Consider the following 17,324-nt stretch of genomic DNA (forward strand, 5'->3'; position numbering starts at 1 on the left):
ACCAAAATCGGATTAGCTTATTTTTTCGAGATATCCCCCGTAAACGTGTTTTTTTTTTTCGTAAAAAATTCATATCAACGCAGGGCTCGACTACGATAACCTAAGCGCCGAGAGTTGAAAACGTTTTTTTGTAGAGGTATTCAATACAATCATTTTTTATTATGGTAGGGAGTTTCTTGGCCTCCCCCTTTAGGGACAATTTTCAAAAAAAAAAAAATATTAAAAAACAACGGCAGCACTTACAGTCATCAGTGATACCTTTTTCAAAAGCTAGAATTGTACGCTTAATTTGAGTTCTTAAATGAAGTTATTTTAATCAGTTGTTTTCTAAATAATCGATTTCAAAGTCAACATTTGTGAAACAAAAATACATTGAATATTTTTTTTTGTCAAGACTATAGATTTCAATACGGGATAAAGCGATAAAGTAAATTACCTCAATGAATTCCTTATCAAATACTGAAAACCAGTGAAAATATCGCTTTACCGATATAATTTCTTCTGATAAAATAACGAAAGCTTTAATTAATAATAACTGTGTACCTATGTGATTGAAATTTTTTATTACGAAATAATATTTTTCCTCTCTGTTCCCAAAACGGATTTTGTAGAACTAAAAATAAATAACATTCAATGAATCAGTTTTGGAAAAACTTAAGAAGTTTAAGCGTCTTATAATATAAACGAAAACAAAAACGTTCTTTTTTGATCTTGCTATATTTAATAATATTTTTATTTTTTCAAAACATACATACATGTGTACGTATATTTCAAACAATACTAAAATATATAAATATTTTCATTAAGTATAAAGTTAAATAATTACAAAGTACTGCTACAAGATGACAAGATCAAGACAAAATCCCACAAGGAAACGTTTTAAGTTTCTCCTAAACAACTAGTTCTATTTCAACGAAATTTATTATGCAAAATATAAAAAAACACAAATTTTTGAATTTAAAAAAATTTCTTTTTTTTAAATGATTTTTTTCGAAAATATAATTGCAATTGTTTGAAGATTTTGTTTAGTTTCATTATTTATTGCTATGCATATAATGGCTTACCAGTTTTTTTAATTATTTGTAAAAATTCCTTACATTAATTTTCTTAAAAATCTTTATCTACACTAAGAAATCAAAAACTCAGATTCATTTAAGAAGTTGTTCAATTTTTATTTGAAAATTGATATGTTTTCCTAACTGATTATTCGTTATATCAGAAATGTATGTATGTTTTGTCGACATAATACCTACGACTACGACCTAGTTAGGTGACGATGCAATCCATCGGAAAATTTAAATTCCTCCTTTTATTTCCGATGCATTTTTTCCTATGCTTCCAGAAAAAAAAAATCAACAAAATGACAACAAAAATAAGTAAAACACAAAAACTCTTTACGTACTTCTTTTAAATGCATTGACTTTTATTTCTATAAATTGCAACAATGCAAAATCTTTTTGATGAAAATATTAAAATACAAATTTTAAACGAAAAAAATAATTATTTAAAAAAATACCAATTCCATCCAATTCTTTGGATTATCGAATTGATCCAAAGAATTTTCCTTTCATTCTGTCCTTTACTTATTGCCACCCCAACCAAGGAATCCCTTGACAAACCCAGAAATCGATGCGGCACCCTTTTTGCCAGGTGATGCCAATTTATCATCCAAAGATGGCAATTCTACATAATTCAACGCCAAATCGAAGAATAAAGGTTTGCATGGAATAGGTTGCATTTCTGGAGTCAACTTGAATACATTTGGATTCTTTGTATTTAGCGATTGATCTTCCTTGTACTGGGACAAACGTTCGTATAGAGGTTTCGTTGATTTCTGTGCTTTCGATGTGAAAATGGAATCCTCAGAATTATCATCCTCAAGGACACTGTATGCATGAGCAGAGAATTTACATCCATCGATGGTGGAAATCAGTTTTGGCAAATCGGCACTCAAATTGTATTGTTTGGGTGGGTTGGACTTCATGGCTTCGGAGGCATATTTCATGGAACGTTCGTAGAGAGCCACGGCTTCTTTCCATTTCTTCATGTCGACTAAGGTGAGGGCAATGTAGTAGCAACGGAATGCCTTGAATCCCAAAGCAAGACTCTCGATTTCTTTCTGATACTTGGAATCATCTTCCATTCCAGAGATTTGCTGCATTTCTGTAATGTTCTGGAGGATAATCTCAAACAGTCTAGTGAGGTCCTGTGGACGTACGCGTTTTCCCTCGGTGTTAGTCTTGGGTTTGGCTTGGTTAGGGTCTTCAAAGCTCGACCTGGCCTGTTCAACAAGACACATATTCCGCTCCAAAGTGCGACTTAGCCGAATGTACGACAGATAAGCCAAGAGATATTGAATTCCAGTGACTGTCTGGCCAGTAGTGACCGACCGCAGTTTGGGATCTTGTTTGATCTCCTCTTTGACGGCTGTGATAGCGTCCTTGCAATCCATGAGAGTGTTTTCGATGAGTTCAATCTTAGCCTCGGGAGTCTTAGCCTTCTCGAGACTCTTGTCCAGCTCCTGGACACTTAATAGGAACAAACGCACCTTTTCAGGACGAACTGTAACCTTACGACTGCGCCACTCAATGGTTTGCAATCCCTCACTGCTCTCGTTCTTGGTTTGATTCACAAGATGGTCGAGGTTTTCGAGGAGTCCCTTGGCACGCATTTCCAACAAATCATCCATAGAAGTTCCGTCGCCAATGTTGTAGGCGCAGTAGCGCAGCGATGGGGTCAACTCATCGACCTTGGCCTTGTAGAGTGCCTGCTCGTCTTCAGGCAGAGCCTGGGCGAGATTCTCATAGACGACTTGAGCCTTCTTGAAGTGCTCGCCAGCTGTCTTCCACAATGACAACTCAAAATGCAGAGTTCCATGCATCCATGCGACGTAGGCTTCACATTCCAGCTTAGTCCTGGCATCAAATGAGTCGCTCTAAAGGAAGACAGATTTAATTTATTTATTTATTTAACAAAACTAAATACTAGCTTTAATTACAAGCATTATTAAAATGTACACATAGGTTTTTTTTAATAATAAAATTAAAAATTAAAGTATCGAATTAAAATTAAAGTATTGATTTAAAATTTAACTGATTGGTCATTGAAGTTTCGTTCAGAAAATATTATTGAAGCCAAGTTACAAAATTTTCGTTAAATTCTCTTAACTTCTTTAATAAAATTCGATCTGAGAATTTATCAAACGCCTTTAAAAAATCTGTGAAAATGCAGTCTAACTGTTTCTTAGTTTTAAACGAATCAATACAGTTTTCGGCAAACTTCATAAGAAAAGTCACTAGTAGATCGGCCTTTTGTAAAACCGTGTTGGTTCGCGACATTGATAGACTTAACAAAGAAACACAGAAATATGCAAATAATAGCCTGGAATAATTAATAGACCAGTGTCGAAGCCTTCAAAAACATTAAAAAGTAAGAAAAAATCATAGTAGGATGAAACCCATTGGAAAAGGAGGTGAATATGATAAAAATTAAAGGAAAAATTAATTACGGGCGAGTTCGGGAAGTGGGTGGGTTGAGTTTTTAATGGTAAAAAATGGTATATCTCGATTTCCGGCAAAACTACAAGTTCTATGGAAAAAAGTTGTGGGGCAAAATTGTAGGTAAAAAAGGGTTTAAAACTTACGTTTTAACAATTTTTCACATAACCTCAAAATTTATATGAAAAATTCAAAACACCGAGTTTTTGGCTTTTTATTTTTATCTTTTTCAAAAAGATGTTTTTTTTCTACGAAATTTGGTGAAAACCTACCTTATTATGTCTCAAATACACAGTAATTTATTTGATTTAAAATATTAATTTTTTAACCGTATTTTGACTTAATATCAAAAAAAACACGCTGATTTTCAATCGAAAATTCACGTGTCAAAATATCAGTTTTTTTCAAAAAATCGGTGGGTAATTTGTTCGTTAAAATCTCTACTTTCTGATGGTGTAAACATAAATTTACATTAGTATACCATAGTACATGTTCTCGGAAAATGCAAAAAATGAAAAAAGCTTAAATTCGAAAAAAATTTTTATCATTACACTGTGCAAGTTTTTTGAAAAAATTTTTTGAAACAGGTGCGCGATTGACTGTTTCGTCCTATTTCGAACCCGAGAAATCGATTTGCGTCATTAGTTTTTTGATTTATCGGTGCGACTTCGAACAAAATTTGTTTTGAAAGTTTTTTCAATTATTTTGAGAATTTTCCACTGTTTTTAGTCATTTTGCAATCAAAAACAATGTTTATATTGCTAATTATTCTGCTCAAACGTTATTTGCTACCAGTAGAAAGACATTATAAACAATTTTGAAAAATTTATTTGAAAATTTAGTGATCTTTTTTTTTTAAATTAAAAAAAAATCGAAATTTTTTACATTGTTTATCGTTTTTTTCGCTGTTTTTATTCTCTTTTGCACAAATACATTGCATATTTCCCATTAAAAATTAATTTAACTGTTAATTTAGTGTTGGTTAAACTTCGACAGTTTATCGATATCATCGATAACACACAAATATCGAGTATATCGATCAAAATTTATAACAGGTTGTAGTACCACAGTTTAAGGCGCTTTGAAAGAAATAGTTGCGTAATCACACGCGGGTCATGACTAGACATATCACCTGACTTAAGAACAGATGGATAAGGACTAGACTTTCTTTTAATATTTAAAATTTCCAAAATATTTCGGATTAATTTTTTGATCTCTTTGCACCTTTTGTATATATATTCTAGATACTTATATATGTTATCTCTCGCATCACAAAAATTTTTGAAATCGGTTTCACATTGAGACAGCTTATATTTTGACCAACATTTATTTCTACGATTATAAAGGTCTTAATTTGATAATCGTACCAATATGGAACACAAGATCTCGATTTTAAAATGACATTATAAAACTCAAACACTTTAGAGTTAACACTCAAACACTTATTTAGACATGACCAGGGAAAGGATTTTTATGACCTAAAAAATTCAAAAAAGCCAAATAAAAATCAAATGAAAGGCAAAAAAGGCATTTATTAAGTGAAAAGAAAAATGAGCTTGATATTTAAAGCCTAGTACAGTACATACTTGTGAAGTAAGTCGTGAAGTGAATCCATACATTTTTTTTTTTTTTTGCTCACCCGTGAACGTTCTTGTGAACCTTCGTTGTGAAAAAAAAATTGAAGAGTTTTGTTTCAAGATGTGAAGTAGTTCACGTTCAAAATTTACGGGAATCTTTTTCACTCTTGAATCTACTCCCCCTATATATTTTTCAAACAAAATTAATTTGAAAATTGAAAACAAAAAAACAAATTGTATGAATTCACTTGCTTCACAAGCATGTACTATACTCTGTCCGATAAAAATTGGCAGTACAGGGAAGATAGGACATTTGCATCTCACTCTGCTTCACGCCTTCTGGATATGTCTATCACATAAAAAAGCTCACACAGCGATGCCGTATTATCCGAAAAAAATGTTTCGAAAAGGTACCAGCGTTACCATTTTATCGGTAAAATTTCACAAAAACGAAAAAAAAAATTAATTTTTCGTTTAACACCAAAATAAAAAAACAAAAAATTCACTCATTTAAAACACAGTCCGACCCCAAGCAAGGGTAAACTATTTTGCTGTTGAAATATTAAAATGCATGTCAAAATGTTGACATTAACTGTTTTCGTTCATACACAAAATAAAAAACAAACAGCCACCAACACCACGACAACACATAATGCTTTTTTTCATTTTAAAAGCTTCAAAAAGCATTAATCCTGACAGCTCTTTCAGAAAAATAATAGAAAAAGGAGTAGTTTATGAAGGAAGTTTACCAATGGTAACTCTTATGTATTGTAAATACTTTTTATAAAAAAGTTTTATCATTGAGTTTCATTCTGCCACAGATCGTGTGGCAGATCGGTCATAGGAGGGTGTACTTCGCTTAGTAAAGAAATTACAACAACAATGCCATGGCGCGTCTGTGGTTTTCTTGTGTGTTTCAGGGGCATTTTTTTCGTGAATTGCTTTTTGGTTTTGGCAGTCGTTAGCACGGTTGCCACTCGCATAAAAAATTTCCTACCAAATTTTCCAAAAAAACCTACCAATTCAAAGAAAAACCTACCCAACGAAAATTTTCGATTTTAAGAGAATAAATTCTTGTTTAAAAAAATAAAATGCACGAACTTGCTCTTGGAGTTAAAGTTGCTTAAATTTTTAAGACTTTTTATATAGAAATTTGGAAAAAAAAATAAAATTCGTTTAAAAAAATAAAATAAAATCTGAAATTAAATTGCCCTCCAAAACAAGTATGCAATTTTTTATTGATATACAAACGTGCATTTTTAGAAAAAAAAATTTCAAAATCGTTAGAGCCGTTTTTTAAAAAAACAATTTTTTATAAATAATTTTTTGGAAAAAAACTTTCAAAATAAAATTGTAATGCCATTTTGTAGAAATCACTAATCAAGAATGTGAAGTAAGTGTCAACACAAAACATGAAAATGGATGAGTTCAGACACCAACAATGAGGATACTGCGTTTACATACACTACTTAATATTATTACTCTCGGTTTAGATGGGCACATTTGTTTGGCACAAATATTTTGGGTAGATTTGACATAATTACAATTTTTTTTTGTCAATTATTAAAAATAAAATTATTTTAGAGAAAGAACTTGGAAAAACCTACCAAATTGACTTCAAACCTACCAACCTACCCAAGGTAAAAAAAACCTACCCAGTTTGGTAGGATCCTACCCACTCCGGCAACCGTGGTCGTTAGGTCCCACTGATTTTGAAAAAGCTCTCCCATAAGGCCTGTACTGCCAATTTTTATCGGACAGAGTATAGGCTTAATTATGAAAGTATTGAACTACCAAAAGCTTTTTAGGAAACAGCTTCTTGCCATCTAAGACGAGCTCTCTACTTGAGCAGAAACGAGTAAACCCTATTTAAAACTGTCGAAGTTATTCACTTCAATGTTTTCGGAAATTCTGGAGTTGATATCTGTTCAACTATTTTAAGTCCTTGTCTTAAGTTGAAAACAGTAGTGAATTTTCAATATTTCATTTTCGTTGTTAGTGTCCTTTAAGAAAAAAGGTTTAAAAATAAAAGTAAATATGTAAATTTACAGTCTCTCAGTCTGTTAGGAAAATCCGTTCCAATCAACTTTTGATAATAAGCTATTTGTTGGAAGGGTTAGAACTTACATTGCACAGTTCCTGCAGCTGGAGGGCATAGAAACAAGCTCTGCGTAGCTTGTTCACCAGATGGAACTTCTTTCTTACTTCTGTGTTGGATTCTTGACGAAGCTATCATTGAATTTGAGAATCGGTTAGGAAAGACAAGAAAAGAATTCATTGACTTACCTGCATGGCATAAGCCCAAGCACGCTCAGCGGATATCAATGGAATATGAATGTACTTTTCGTCAGCATGTTTCCCAGTCAAGTTGGCAACAGTCACATCACGACGCTTGAAGTGTCTCTTGTCTCCCTGTGGGAATTTCAATGCTTTCCTGAGACGGCGGATGCGTCTGGTGCAATAACCACGATAACGTTGGAAATCTCCATGACGCAGACCATGCTGTTGTTGAGAATCCTTGATCATGTGAAGAACTACATTTAATTTGCAAAGAGAATTAAGGAAAAGAACAAAAAATATGAAAAAAATGAATGTGTGAAAGTGAAAACGAGGTTAGACTGGGCTAGATCCCAGACGACTTTTGTTTTCTTTTTTTAAAAAGGATACTCTCCAAAGTGAAAACTTTAGGTGCTTCTGGGATAGTTGTTTGTTCATTTTCAACTGAACTTTCAGTATTTTCTTGTACATTTGTGTCTTCAACCATTTTTTTAAAAGACGATGAAAAATTCGTGTTTTGTTGGCAGAGGAAGAAAAATATTTCAGAAGTAAAATCAAAACGTCATCGATTTATTTTCGAACTTAAATGTCAAATTTGAAATGTCAGGTGAAATTTTTGACATTTGAGTTCGAAATTCGAATATTGTGGTTTTCATACAAAGCAGCTCTAGTGAATGATAGAAAATAATAAGGAGGTTAACACACTGGATTTAAATTAAGTCAGAATTTTCATTCAACTATTTTTTTAATGATAAAAATTATCTAGTAAAGCCTAGTACGCAGCTGAAGCAGTTTTTAATACAAAAATAGCACAATGAAATCTTGAACGAAAAATTTCGGTTTGCTTTTCGTTTTTCAGTACGCAGCTCTAGCGAAAAATTGGAGAGTATTCACTCATTTGTCACTTACTTTTTACTGTCCTGTGCATTTTTCTTGACTCCAAGAGCAGTGTTGACGGTATTTTCATTTCTAAAGGCTAAAATACATACACCACTTTTTGAAAAAGTAAAAAAGTGAAACGATTTTTTTTCTGGCTATCTCAATTGTTTTGTGATAAAGACTATACAAACTGTTTTTTAGGCCAAAAAATAAGCTTTCTGCATAATTTTTTTATTTTGACTATGACAGAATACTCGATTATATTTTTTCGTTAAGCCTAGTACGCTGCTGACGTGAAATGAAAAATCGTCAAGTCTCCAAAGTTGACAACGAAAATGCTAACGAAAAAATATCATCGAGTATTCTGTCAAAGTCAAAATAAAAAAATTCAAAATTAATTTAAAATCAAGAAAAATCAACAGAAAATAATTTTTAAAGCAAGAAATAATTAATTCAAAGTGAAAAAAATCGTCAACACAGCGAAATTCTCCGTTCAGGATTTCTTTAACGAAATTTTGTATGGAAAATTTCTTTTCGCTTCAGCAGCATACCAGGCTTTAAGCCTTAACAAATTTTTCGTTTCGCTTCAGTAGCGTACTGTGCAAAAGCTTATCATCCAATCTTCAATTCAAATACATGGTATAAAAGACAAGGTATGATCATTAGAGTCGCCATTTTACAAAATGTAATAAGTTTTTGACGTTTAATTTGGCAAAGTCAAAAGCAACAACAATTTCAAAGACAAATTTGTTTACAACAACAATTTCAATGGGCAGCTGTCAAAAACTTAAGAAGTCATTCTTAAGTTTTTGACAGTTCTCGATACAGACTATTTTCTAATGATCATACCTTCTCTTATACCATAGGGGTATTCACGATCCGATGCAACTGGTCTTGTATCATTGCAAAAGTGCAAAAGTGTGAAATCTTGCAACACTACAACAACAAAATATATGGATTGAAATTTTACAATGGTCTTGCACTTTTGCTATACCCTAACCCTATTGCAAAATAAAAATACAATGGTGTAAAATTTTTTTGACAGATGGCAGCTCGCCGTCGCGTTTCGCCCATGATGAACAGTTTATCTTTTTTATTCTTATTCTTTTTTATTTTGTTTCTTTTGATGTAATTTGTGAAAATAAATTAACCCGAACACAACAAAGAATGAAATTATAAAAAAATTGAAAAAAAAGAAGAAGCATCGGTGGAAAGACAACTCCGTAAAAAAAAAGAGTGAAGGCTTAACTACATACACCACTTTTTGAAAAAGTACAAAAGTGAAAATATTTTTTTTCTGGCTAGCGCAATTGTTTTGTGAAAAAGAGTATACAAATTGTTTTTTAGACCAAAAAATAAGCTTTCTGCATCATTAGTTTTAATTTTCCAGCCCGAAAAACTACACAAAAATGCATTTTAAAATTTTCACTTTTGTACTTTTTCACTTTTTGAGCCAATGTAGTTATACCTTGAAGCTGATATAATTCATATCATGGATTCCATTAAATATTTACTATAGATAAGAAGAGGTGCGTTCACGATCTATTGTAAAAAAATAAAATTTTACACTTTTACTAGACCTGTTGCACCAGATCGTGAATACCCCTCATGATTCAAATAAACAAACCTCATTTATCTAAAATTTTCCTCAATTTAGTGTAAACAGAACCTTAAATTAGGTATATTATTAATAATTATATACTAATTACCTGAACATCAAAACATCATCAAAAAGTAATTAAACGCCGTCAAGTTTCCCATTCCGACTACTTGTCATCTGTCAAAACTTCAAAGTGCATGCAAAATTTCTGTGACGATTTCTTTTTTATAAATTCAAGGCTGGCACGCACGAAGCGTTCGCCTTAATTAATCAAAGAAATTATTAAAATCAAGGTAATTATTAAATAAATTTATATCCAAATTAAACTCATCTCCTAACTGTGCAAAATTTCATCAAAATATATTCAATTTCTTAATAAAATAACACAAAAAAACACTCATCATTTTACAACTTTCATGTTGTGAGGTTACCTTTCTCCACTGCCGAGGTGTCAAAAAAAAAAAGTGGAAAACCAACAACGCGGCAGTTGCATTAAAATTCCATCCAAAACACACACCCTTTCACTTGCATACGACTAATATTTTGCAAATTTTTCGTTTTAGAATGTCTCGCAACAAGGAAAAAGAAGAAACCGACAAACAAACGCGTATTGCCATCGTCAGCGATGACAAATGCAAACCAAAACGATGTCGTCAGGAGTGCAAAAAGTCCTGTCCCGTCGTCCGTATGGGTAAACTTTGTATTGAAGTCAGTCCCATATCGAAAATTGCCTCGCTGTCTGAGGAACTTTGTATTGGTTGCGGTATTTGTGTGAAGGTAAGTTTCAATTTTTTTTACAATCTTGACAGAGTTTTATGAAAATCCTTCAATCAGAAATGTCCATTCGATGCTATTACCATTATTAATGTGCCCAGTAATCTGGAGAAGCACACTACGCATCGTTATTCCAAGAATTCATTTAAACTTCATCGTTTGCCCATTCCCCGTCCCGGCGAGGTCCTCGGTTTGGTCGGTCAAAATGGTATCGGCAAGTCGACAGCTTTGAAGATCCTTGCCGGTAAACAGAAACCAAATCTGGGAAGATACGTTGACCCACCAGATTGGCAAGAGATTCTTGCTTATTTCCGTGGATCGGAATTGCAGAATTACTTTACCAAAATCCTTGAGGACAATTTGAAGGCCTTGATTAAGCCTCAATACGTTGATCAGATTCCCAAGGCAGTGCGTGGCAGTGTTGCCGCACTCCTCGATCGTAAAGATGAGCTCAAGAACCAAAATGAGATCTGTAAAATGTTGGATTTGACTCACATCCGGGATCGAGATGTGGCTGCATTGTCTGGAGGAGAATTGCAACGTTTTGCCATTGCCATCGTTTGTATCCAAAACGGAGACATTCTTATGTTCGATGAACCTTCGTCGTATTTGGATGTAAAGCAGAGATTAAACGCCGCTGTTACAATTCGCAGTTTGATTCATGCCGACAAGTAAGATAAAGAAAATGAGTCCCAATTTGACTTTTACTTAATTTTCGTTTTCCTTTCCAGATTCATCATTGTAGTAGAGCACGATTTGTCTGTGCTGGATTATCTTTCTGATTTTATTTGTTGCTTGTATGGAATTCCTGGATGCTACGGTGTGGTAACTATGCCTTTCTCCGTTCGAGAAGGTATCAATATCTTCCTTGACGGTTTCGTTCCAACTGAAAACATGAGATTCCGAACTGAATCATTGACTTTTAAGGTAAGTTGTCTTGACTTATAGCCAATGCCGTCTTCACCATAAGGGCACACGGGGCCCGAAGGAACGAAAATTTCTGTCACAAAACATTTTTGTCGTTTTTATATGGCAACCAAACAATTAAAAAAGTTTTTTCTACACCTATACGGAAAATATATGTTTTCAAAATGAAAACAAATTTTGTGGCGCTATATGCGGACAAAATTTCAAATCTAAACGAACAAACCCAAACTCAATTTTCCAAAAAATAAGACAAAATCTTTTTTTTACAACTGAAAGCTTATTTTAGGCTATGACCTATGAGAACAATAGTTGCGTAACCCACTTTTTTTTTTTTTTTTGAAAAAAGAGCTATTCATAAAAAATTGGTCTCTTAATATGTATATCTTTTTTAATACAAAAATAGATTTTTGCTGATAGCTAAACTCAAAAATAGATGGCACTCAAAAAATCGTTGTTTTAAAAAACCCTGATCTAAAATCTCTCGTGGCTTAAAACTGAATTTTATGGCTATTGTTCTAATAGCCTCATTTATTTATAATAAAAACAAAAAATTCTCTTCCATTATCTACATTCTTCAATGGTTATCAGTTGGCACCCCCAAACATTTTTTTACTTTGAATTGAATTTGAATCCGTTAAAAAGGAGACATTAAAATAAAAAAAAAATTGCTCTTGGAAATCACGTACAAATCGTCTGTAGGTATCGAGTTTTAAGCAAATATATCAATCCGTTTGAGCTCTTTTTTTTTCAATTTTTCAAACTGAAACTTATAACGGATACGGGGTATAATTTTTGGCAGTATAAAGAGTACAATTATTGGCAGTGACATAGATTGATGTCCCAAACCTAATGTACGTATTATTGGCACCCCCTGCCACTAGGTACATACTTTATATGGAACGATATAAAAATTTTGTTATTTTGTCCTAGAAAATTTCGATTGATTTTCGTTGTGAGATTTGTGTTTTTTGCTCAAATCACGAGCAATATTATATATTTTTTTAAATATCACTTTCACGGTCTTTGCTGGGGACAAAAAAATATTCCGCTTTCCATTCATCTTGAAACGATCGCTTTTCATCGGATGTATTACGGTTTATTATTAAAGAAACTCCTGCCAAATTATCAAGCGATATTTTAGGAATTTATTTAACTAACCCACGGGCCAAAGTTATAAGCTCCCGTGCCGCAGGTTGAGTATAGCTGACTTAGAGCCTTTCCCGTGGTCGCGTTACTCATTACTCATCGGGAAATTTTTTGAAAAAAATTACATGGAAAATTGTTGATATTTTGAGCTTTATTTTTAACATATGCGTTGAACGTGGTATATTTCAGAATTTGCAAAAACGTGCAGAAGTAATTAATCTTTTTAAAAAAGGTAATAGAAAAAAAAAAATGCAAAACTGGGTCGTACGAACTTACTCTTAGGGTTCAAGTTGCTAGAATTCTTAGGACTTTTTATATATAAATTAAGTAAATGTAATTATTGTAGGTATATACCTACAAAACAAATTTAAAAAACATGTTAAAATGTTTTTTTTTCAAAATTATAAAACAACATCTGAAATCAAATTACCCTCCAAAACAAGTATGCATTTTCATTTATTTTATTAAGATGCATTTAAAAAAAAATTCAATGTCCGGTTTTCGAAAATTTGATTTTTCAAAAAAAAGTTTCAAATTTATTTTTAAAAATCCAAAAATTATTTTTTTCCAAATTTTATTTTTGACTTATATTAAAATTATATAAAATGCTTTTTACAAAAAGTTTAGTGTAAATCGAATCAGTAGTTTCAGAGGGATTTAAAAAAAAAAAATGGTTCTAAGGCAGTTACCGTTAATAATGATTTTCAAAAAAAAGATTTTTTCATTAAAAGATAGACCTCTTAGCATACATATGACTTTTTTTTTAACAAAATCGTTGGAACCGTTTTTGAAAAATTTCAACTTTACCAAAATCTGTATATATTATGTACCGTTAGACGGACTTCCGGGAACCACTTTTTTGGCATTCTCTATTATCGCAATGTGCAACTTTTTTGTACGAATGCATAACTTGATATATAGCGCCTAAACCGCTGTACCGCAAGAAAAATATTAGTGACTTGACTACTACAGACCAATCTTGTTGCCTCCCACTTTTTCAAAGTTATTTGAAAAATTAATAAAAGTACGAATGCTTGCCCTTTTTTTTTTTGATCAAAATGAGCATTTTTAAGCTGACCAGTTTGGATTAAGATCCGGTAAATGCTATTTTAAGAGTATGCTCTAATTTTTACATTACTTTTTCTTGATATGACCAAAGCGTTCGACATGGTGCGCGATAATTTGCTATTGGTCAAACTTTATAATGCGGTTTTTGCGGGGTTCCATTTATGAGTGGTTTAAATATTATTTAGTAGGTAAAGAGCAAAAGGTACTTGTTAATAGAGTTTTTAATAGATCGCTTGTTATACAAAATTAAGCTTCACAGGGATCTGTAGTAGGCCCATTATTGTTTCTTATTTATATAAACTCTTTATACTGGCAACATAGTTTTCTAGTGCATAGTTAGGATAAATAAAGACCTTCAAACGCTCAGTCTGGTTTGCAATTCACTAGTTAATAATGAGTAAAAAAAACTAAAATGATTTATTTGAAGACATCAGGATGCACCTTAAAAGATTACGAAGTTTCCTACCATTCATATGTTTGTAAAAAAATTAGTTTATATGTGGAAAAAACAATTTTGAAGGTTCTAATCTTTGTTTCAAAAACTGTTTTAAAATCGATTCTGTTGATTCTTTAAATTATTTAGGTGTACATCTACATTAAGTTAAAAATTATTTGTTTGATCAATCAACACTAACTTTATAGTTATAGATTGTTTCTTATAGTATTCTTTTTTCAACATTTAATTACATATAGTATTATATTACATACATATTTATATCAAATTTTGTTTATTAGATTTAACTGAAAATGAAAGCTAAATAAATTGAAATTGAATTACTCTGAATTTGTAGGTCTCCGAGTCAGCAACGGAAGAAGAAATCAAACGAATGAACCATTACATCTATCCCAAGATGACCAAGACTTTGGGCGGATTCAGGCTGGCTGTTCAAGAGGGTCACTTTAGTGATTCTGAGATTCTTGTGCTGCTGGGAGAAAACGGTACCGGAAAGACGACCTTCATTCGAATGTTAGCTGGCAATTTGGAACCCGATGAGGGTTCTGGAAAGCTCCCTGTGCTTAATATTTCGTACAAACCACAAAAGATTTCACCCAAATCCCAAGGAACTGTCCGTTATCTATTGCACGAAAAGATCCGAGATGCTTATGTTCATCCACAATTTATCGCTGATGTTATGAAACCAATGAAGATCGAAGAAATCATGGACCAAGAGGTGCAAAACTTGTCTGGAGGAGAATTGCAACGTGTTGCCTTGGTGCTGTGCCTGGGAAAACCCGCCGATGTATACCTTATCGATGAACCATCTGCGTATTTGGATTCCGAACAGCGTTTAGTTGCAGCTAAAGTTATCAAACGTTACATTTTGCATGCCAAGAAGACTGGTTTTATTGTTGAGCACGATTTTATTATGGCAACTTACTTGGCTGATCGTGTGATTGTACTTGAGGGTCAACCTTCGGTGAATACAACTGCATTTACTCCACAATCCCTACTCAATGGCATGAATCGATTCTTGGAACTGTTGGGAATTACTTTCCGTCGTGATCCGAATAACTTTAGGCCTAGAATCAATAAGAATAATTCAGTCAAGGTATGTTTTTGATTTCTTCTCACACCAACTTTCTGTTTATGATTTCTCTTCCTTTTTAATTCACAGGATGTTGATCAAAAACGATCAGGACAATTCTTCTTCTTGGATGATCAAAGTAACTAAACGGGGAGAAATCCACATGATTACCAATCATATTCTTGGCTTCCAGATGATGAATGTGGCTTCAAAGACAAACAACAACAACAAACAAACAAAATTGCTTACTATTATGTTCAAAAAAAAAAAAGATTCTTTTTTTAAATAATTTATTTTTTAAAAATATTTTACTACCTACTACACCCTAATGGTTCATATAGATATCGGCTCTTATCGTCATCTTGATGATAATTAGTTTGATATAGATTCGAGTTTTTTTTTACATTCTTACATGATTTTTGTAAAATTACCAAAAGCAACAAAACAAAACAAATAACTAAAAAATACTTTACAATTGTTTATAAAAACAACGATAGATAAAAAAAAGTAAAATAAATAATAAAAAAAATATTAAAAGGAAAGGGTGCCAACCGAAATTTATGTAGTTGTTTTTAATTCTTACTTGGTGATCTTTGCTTCCTTTAATGTGGTGTTCGAAAAGTGTTACGTCAAAGATCGTTACGTTTTTGCTGACCAAGAACCAAGCCAAGAACTTTAATCCTCAAATCTTTGTTAGTACAAAAAGTGAGATCGGTTGAGGAAAACAATTCTAGAGCAAATTTTACAGGAAAATATGTTTGCCAAAACTTTTGAGCATCATGCTTGAGAGAAGGAAAACATTCCCCTTTTATGCTTTTATTCAGAAAAGCACCCAATTATTTTCAAACCCATTTGAGTTGAATATGAAAATCCCCTATGTCGGCAATTAAGATAAAAATAAAAACCTTTAAATTTAATTACGCTTGATACTATGAACATTGAACATAGTGCGATAACAAAGAATTACATGAAAGGGGATTTCTTTTTTATTTTTTATTTTTTGCAATGGTTACCTAAGCTAAATGGGGTAATCCAGGAATACAATTTCCCCTCGATCTCGAAGTTTCAAAATGTCGCAAAGTTTCCCTCATTATTATGCCTAGCAAATATGTATTGAGTTCCACATTTCTAATTAAAAATAAACTTGAGATAACAATCATGACTTCGAAGTAAATCCCGAAATTTTGTGTATTTTTCAGTCTTCTAAGCTATTTGTAAGAAATAAAAGCCACATTCATACAATTATTCAAACTTCCAAATGTTTTTTTTTTTTTAATTTTTTTTAGGATAAAAGATAATGGTACATTCCATATACCATTGCAATAAATGCCATATTAAAAAAATGTATTTTATGTTTTCTGGGACTTTATATATTAATTCCATAGTACTATGTATTTCTACTCAAGATTTTATGTTTTGCGTCCAAACATTGTATATCAATTGAAAATTCATATAGGTACAATGGTCCAAACCACCGGGAGCGCTGTAAATTCATATATACAATATACAAAGGTTTGTCCATTTTTCTACGATATTTCTCATTTAGTAGAGTTATGAACCGTTTTCACCCTAACTACCAAAAAAAGAAACGGTTTTATTTTATCCTCGTACAAAAAAAAAAAAAAAACATCCCCTTAATAGGTATTAAAAATACATATTTCCCTTTTTAGTACTAAATGATTCAGTTTTAAAAAATAAAGAAATGAATCATTGCAATGCTACGTTTTTTTCGGAGTCCTTTTCGTATTAAAGAAAACAACCCCCAGATGTCTTCAAACTATTATGTTTTGAGAACAACTGGATAATCCCTTTATATTGGGTTAAGAACTTGGGAATACATAATCATTCCGAAAATTGTGTCCTTTGTAACGTATTTATTTAAAAAAGGAAACAAAAAAAAAAAACATTTATTCCTTGAATAAAAATAATTCGTAGCCCAAGGGGCCAAAGCAATGCTAAAAGAAAACTGGTAAGCAAATCGCAAGAAACCAGGGTCAAAATAGGAAAAATACAAATATATCGAAAAGTTAAAATATACTCTTAAGGTAAATAT

General features: G+C 32.2%; 2 protein-coding genes across 2 annotated transcripts; one reads left to right on the forward strand and one right to left on the reverse strand.

Moving 5' to 3' along the window:
* Window positions 1–1,399: 1,399 nt before the first annotated feature.
* On the reverse strand, window positions 1,400–7,909 carry LOC129910755 (signal recognition particle subunit SRP68). Its single transcript, XM_055988262.1, has 4 exons — window positions 7,742–7,909; window positions 7,361–7,608; window positions 7,202–7,303; window positions 1,400–2,935 (listed from the first exon to the last, which is right to left on the reverse strand). The coding sequence occupies exons 1-4, from the start codon at window positions 7,836–7,838 to the stop codon at window positions 1,580–1,582; spliced, it is 1,803 nt and encodes a 600-aa protein (XP_055844237.1). The 5' UTR covers window positions 7,839–7,909; the 3' UTR covers window positions 1,400–1,579.
* Window positions 7,910–9,991: 2,082 nt separating this feature from the next.
* Window positions 9,992–15,560, forward strand: LOC129910686 (protein Pixie). The gene is made up of 6 exons (XM_055988156.1): window positions 9,992–10,123; window positions 10,394–10,607; window positions 10,665–11,275; window positions 11,336–11,531; window positions 14,537–15,295; window positions 15,362–15,560. The coding sequence occupies exons 2-6, from the start codon at window positions 10,395–10,397 to the stop codon at window positions 15,416–15,418; spliced, it is 1,836 nt and encodes a 611-aa protein (XP_055844131.1). The 5' UTR covers window positions 9,992–10,123; window position 10,394; the 3' UTR covers window positions 15,419–15,560.
* The last annotated feature ends 1,764 nt before the right edge of the window (window positions 15,561–17,324 follow it).

Source organism: Episyrphus balteatus, chromosome 2, assembly GCF_945859705.1.
Source record: "Episyrphus balteatus chromosome 2, idEpiBalt1.1, whole genome shotgun sequence".
Lineage (NCBI taxonomy): Eukaryota > Metazoa > Arthropoda > Insecta > Diptera > Syrphidae > Episyrphus > Episyrphus balteatus.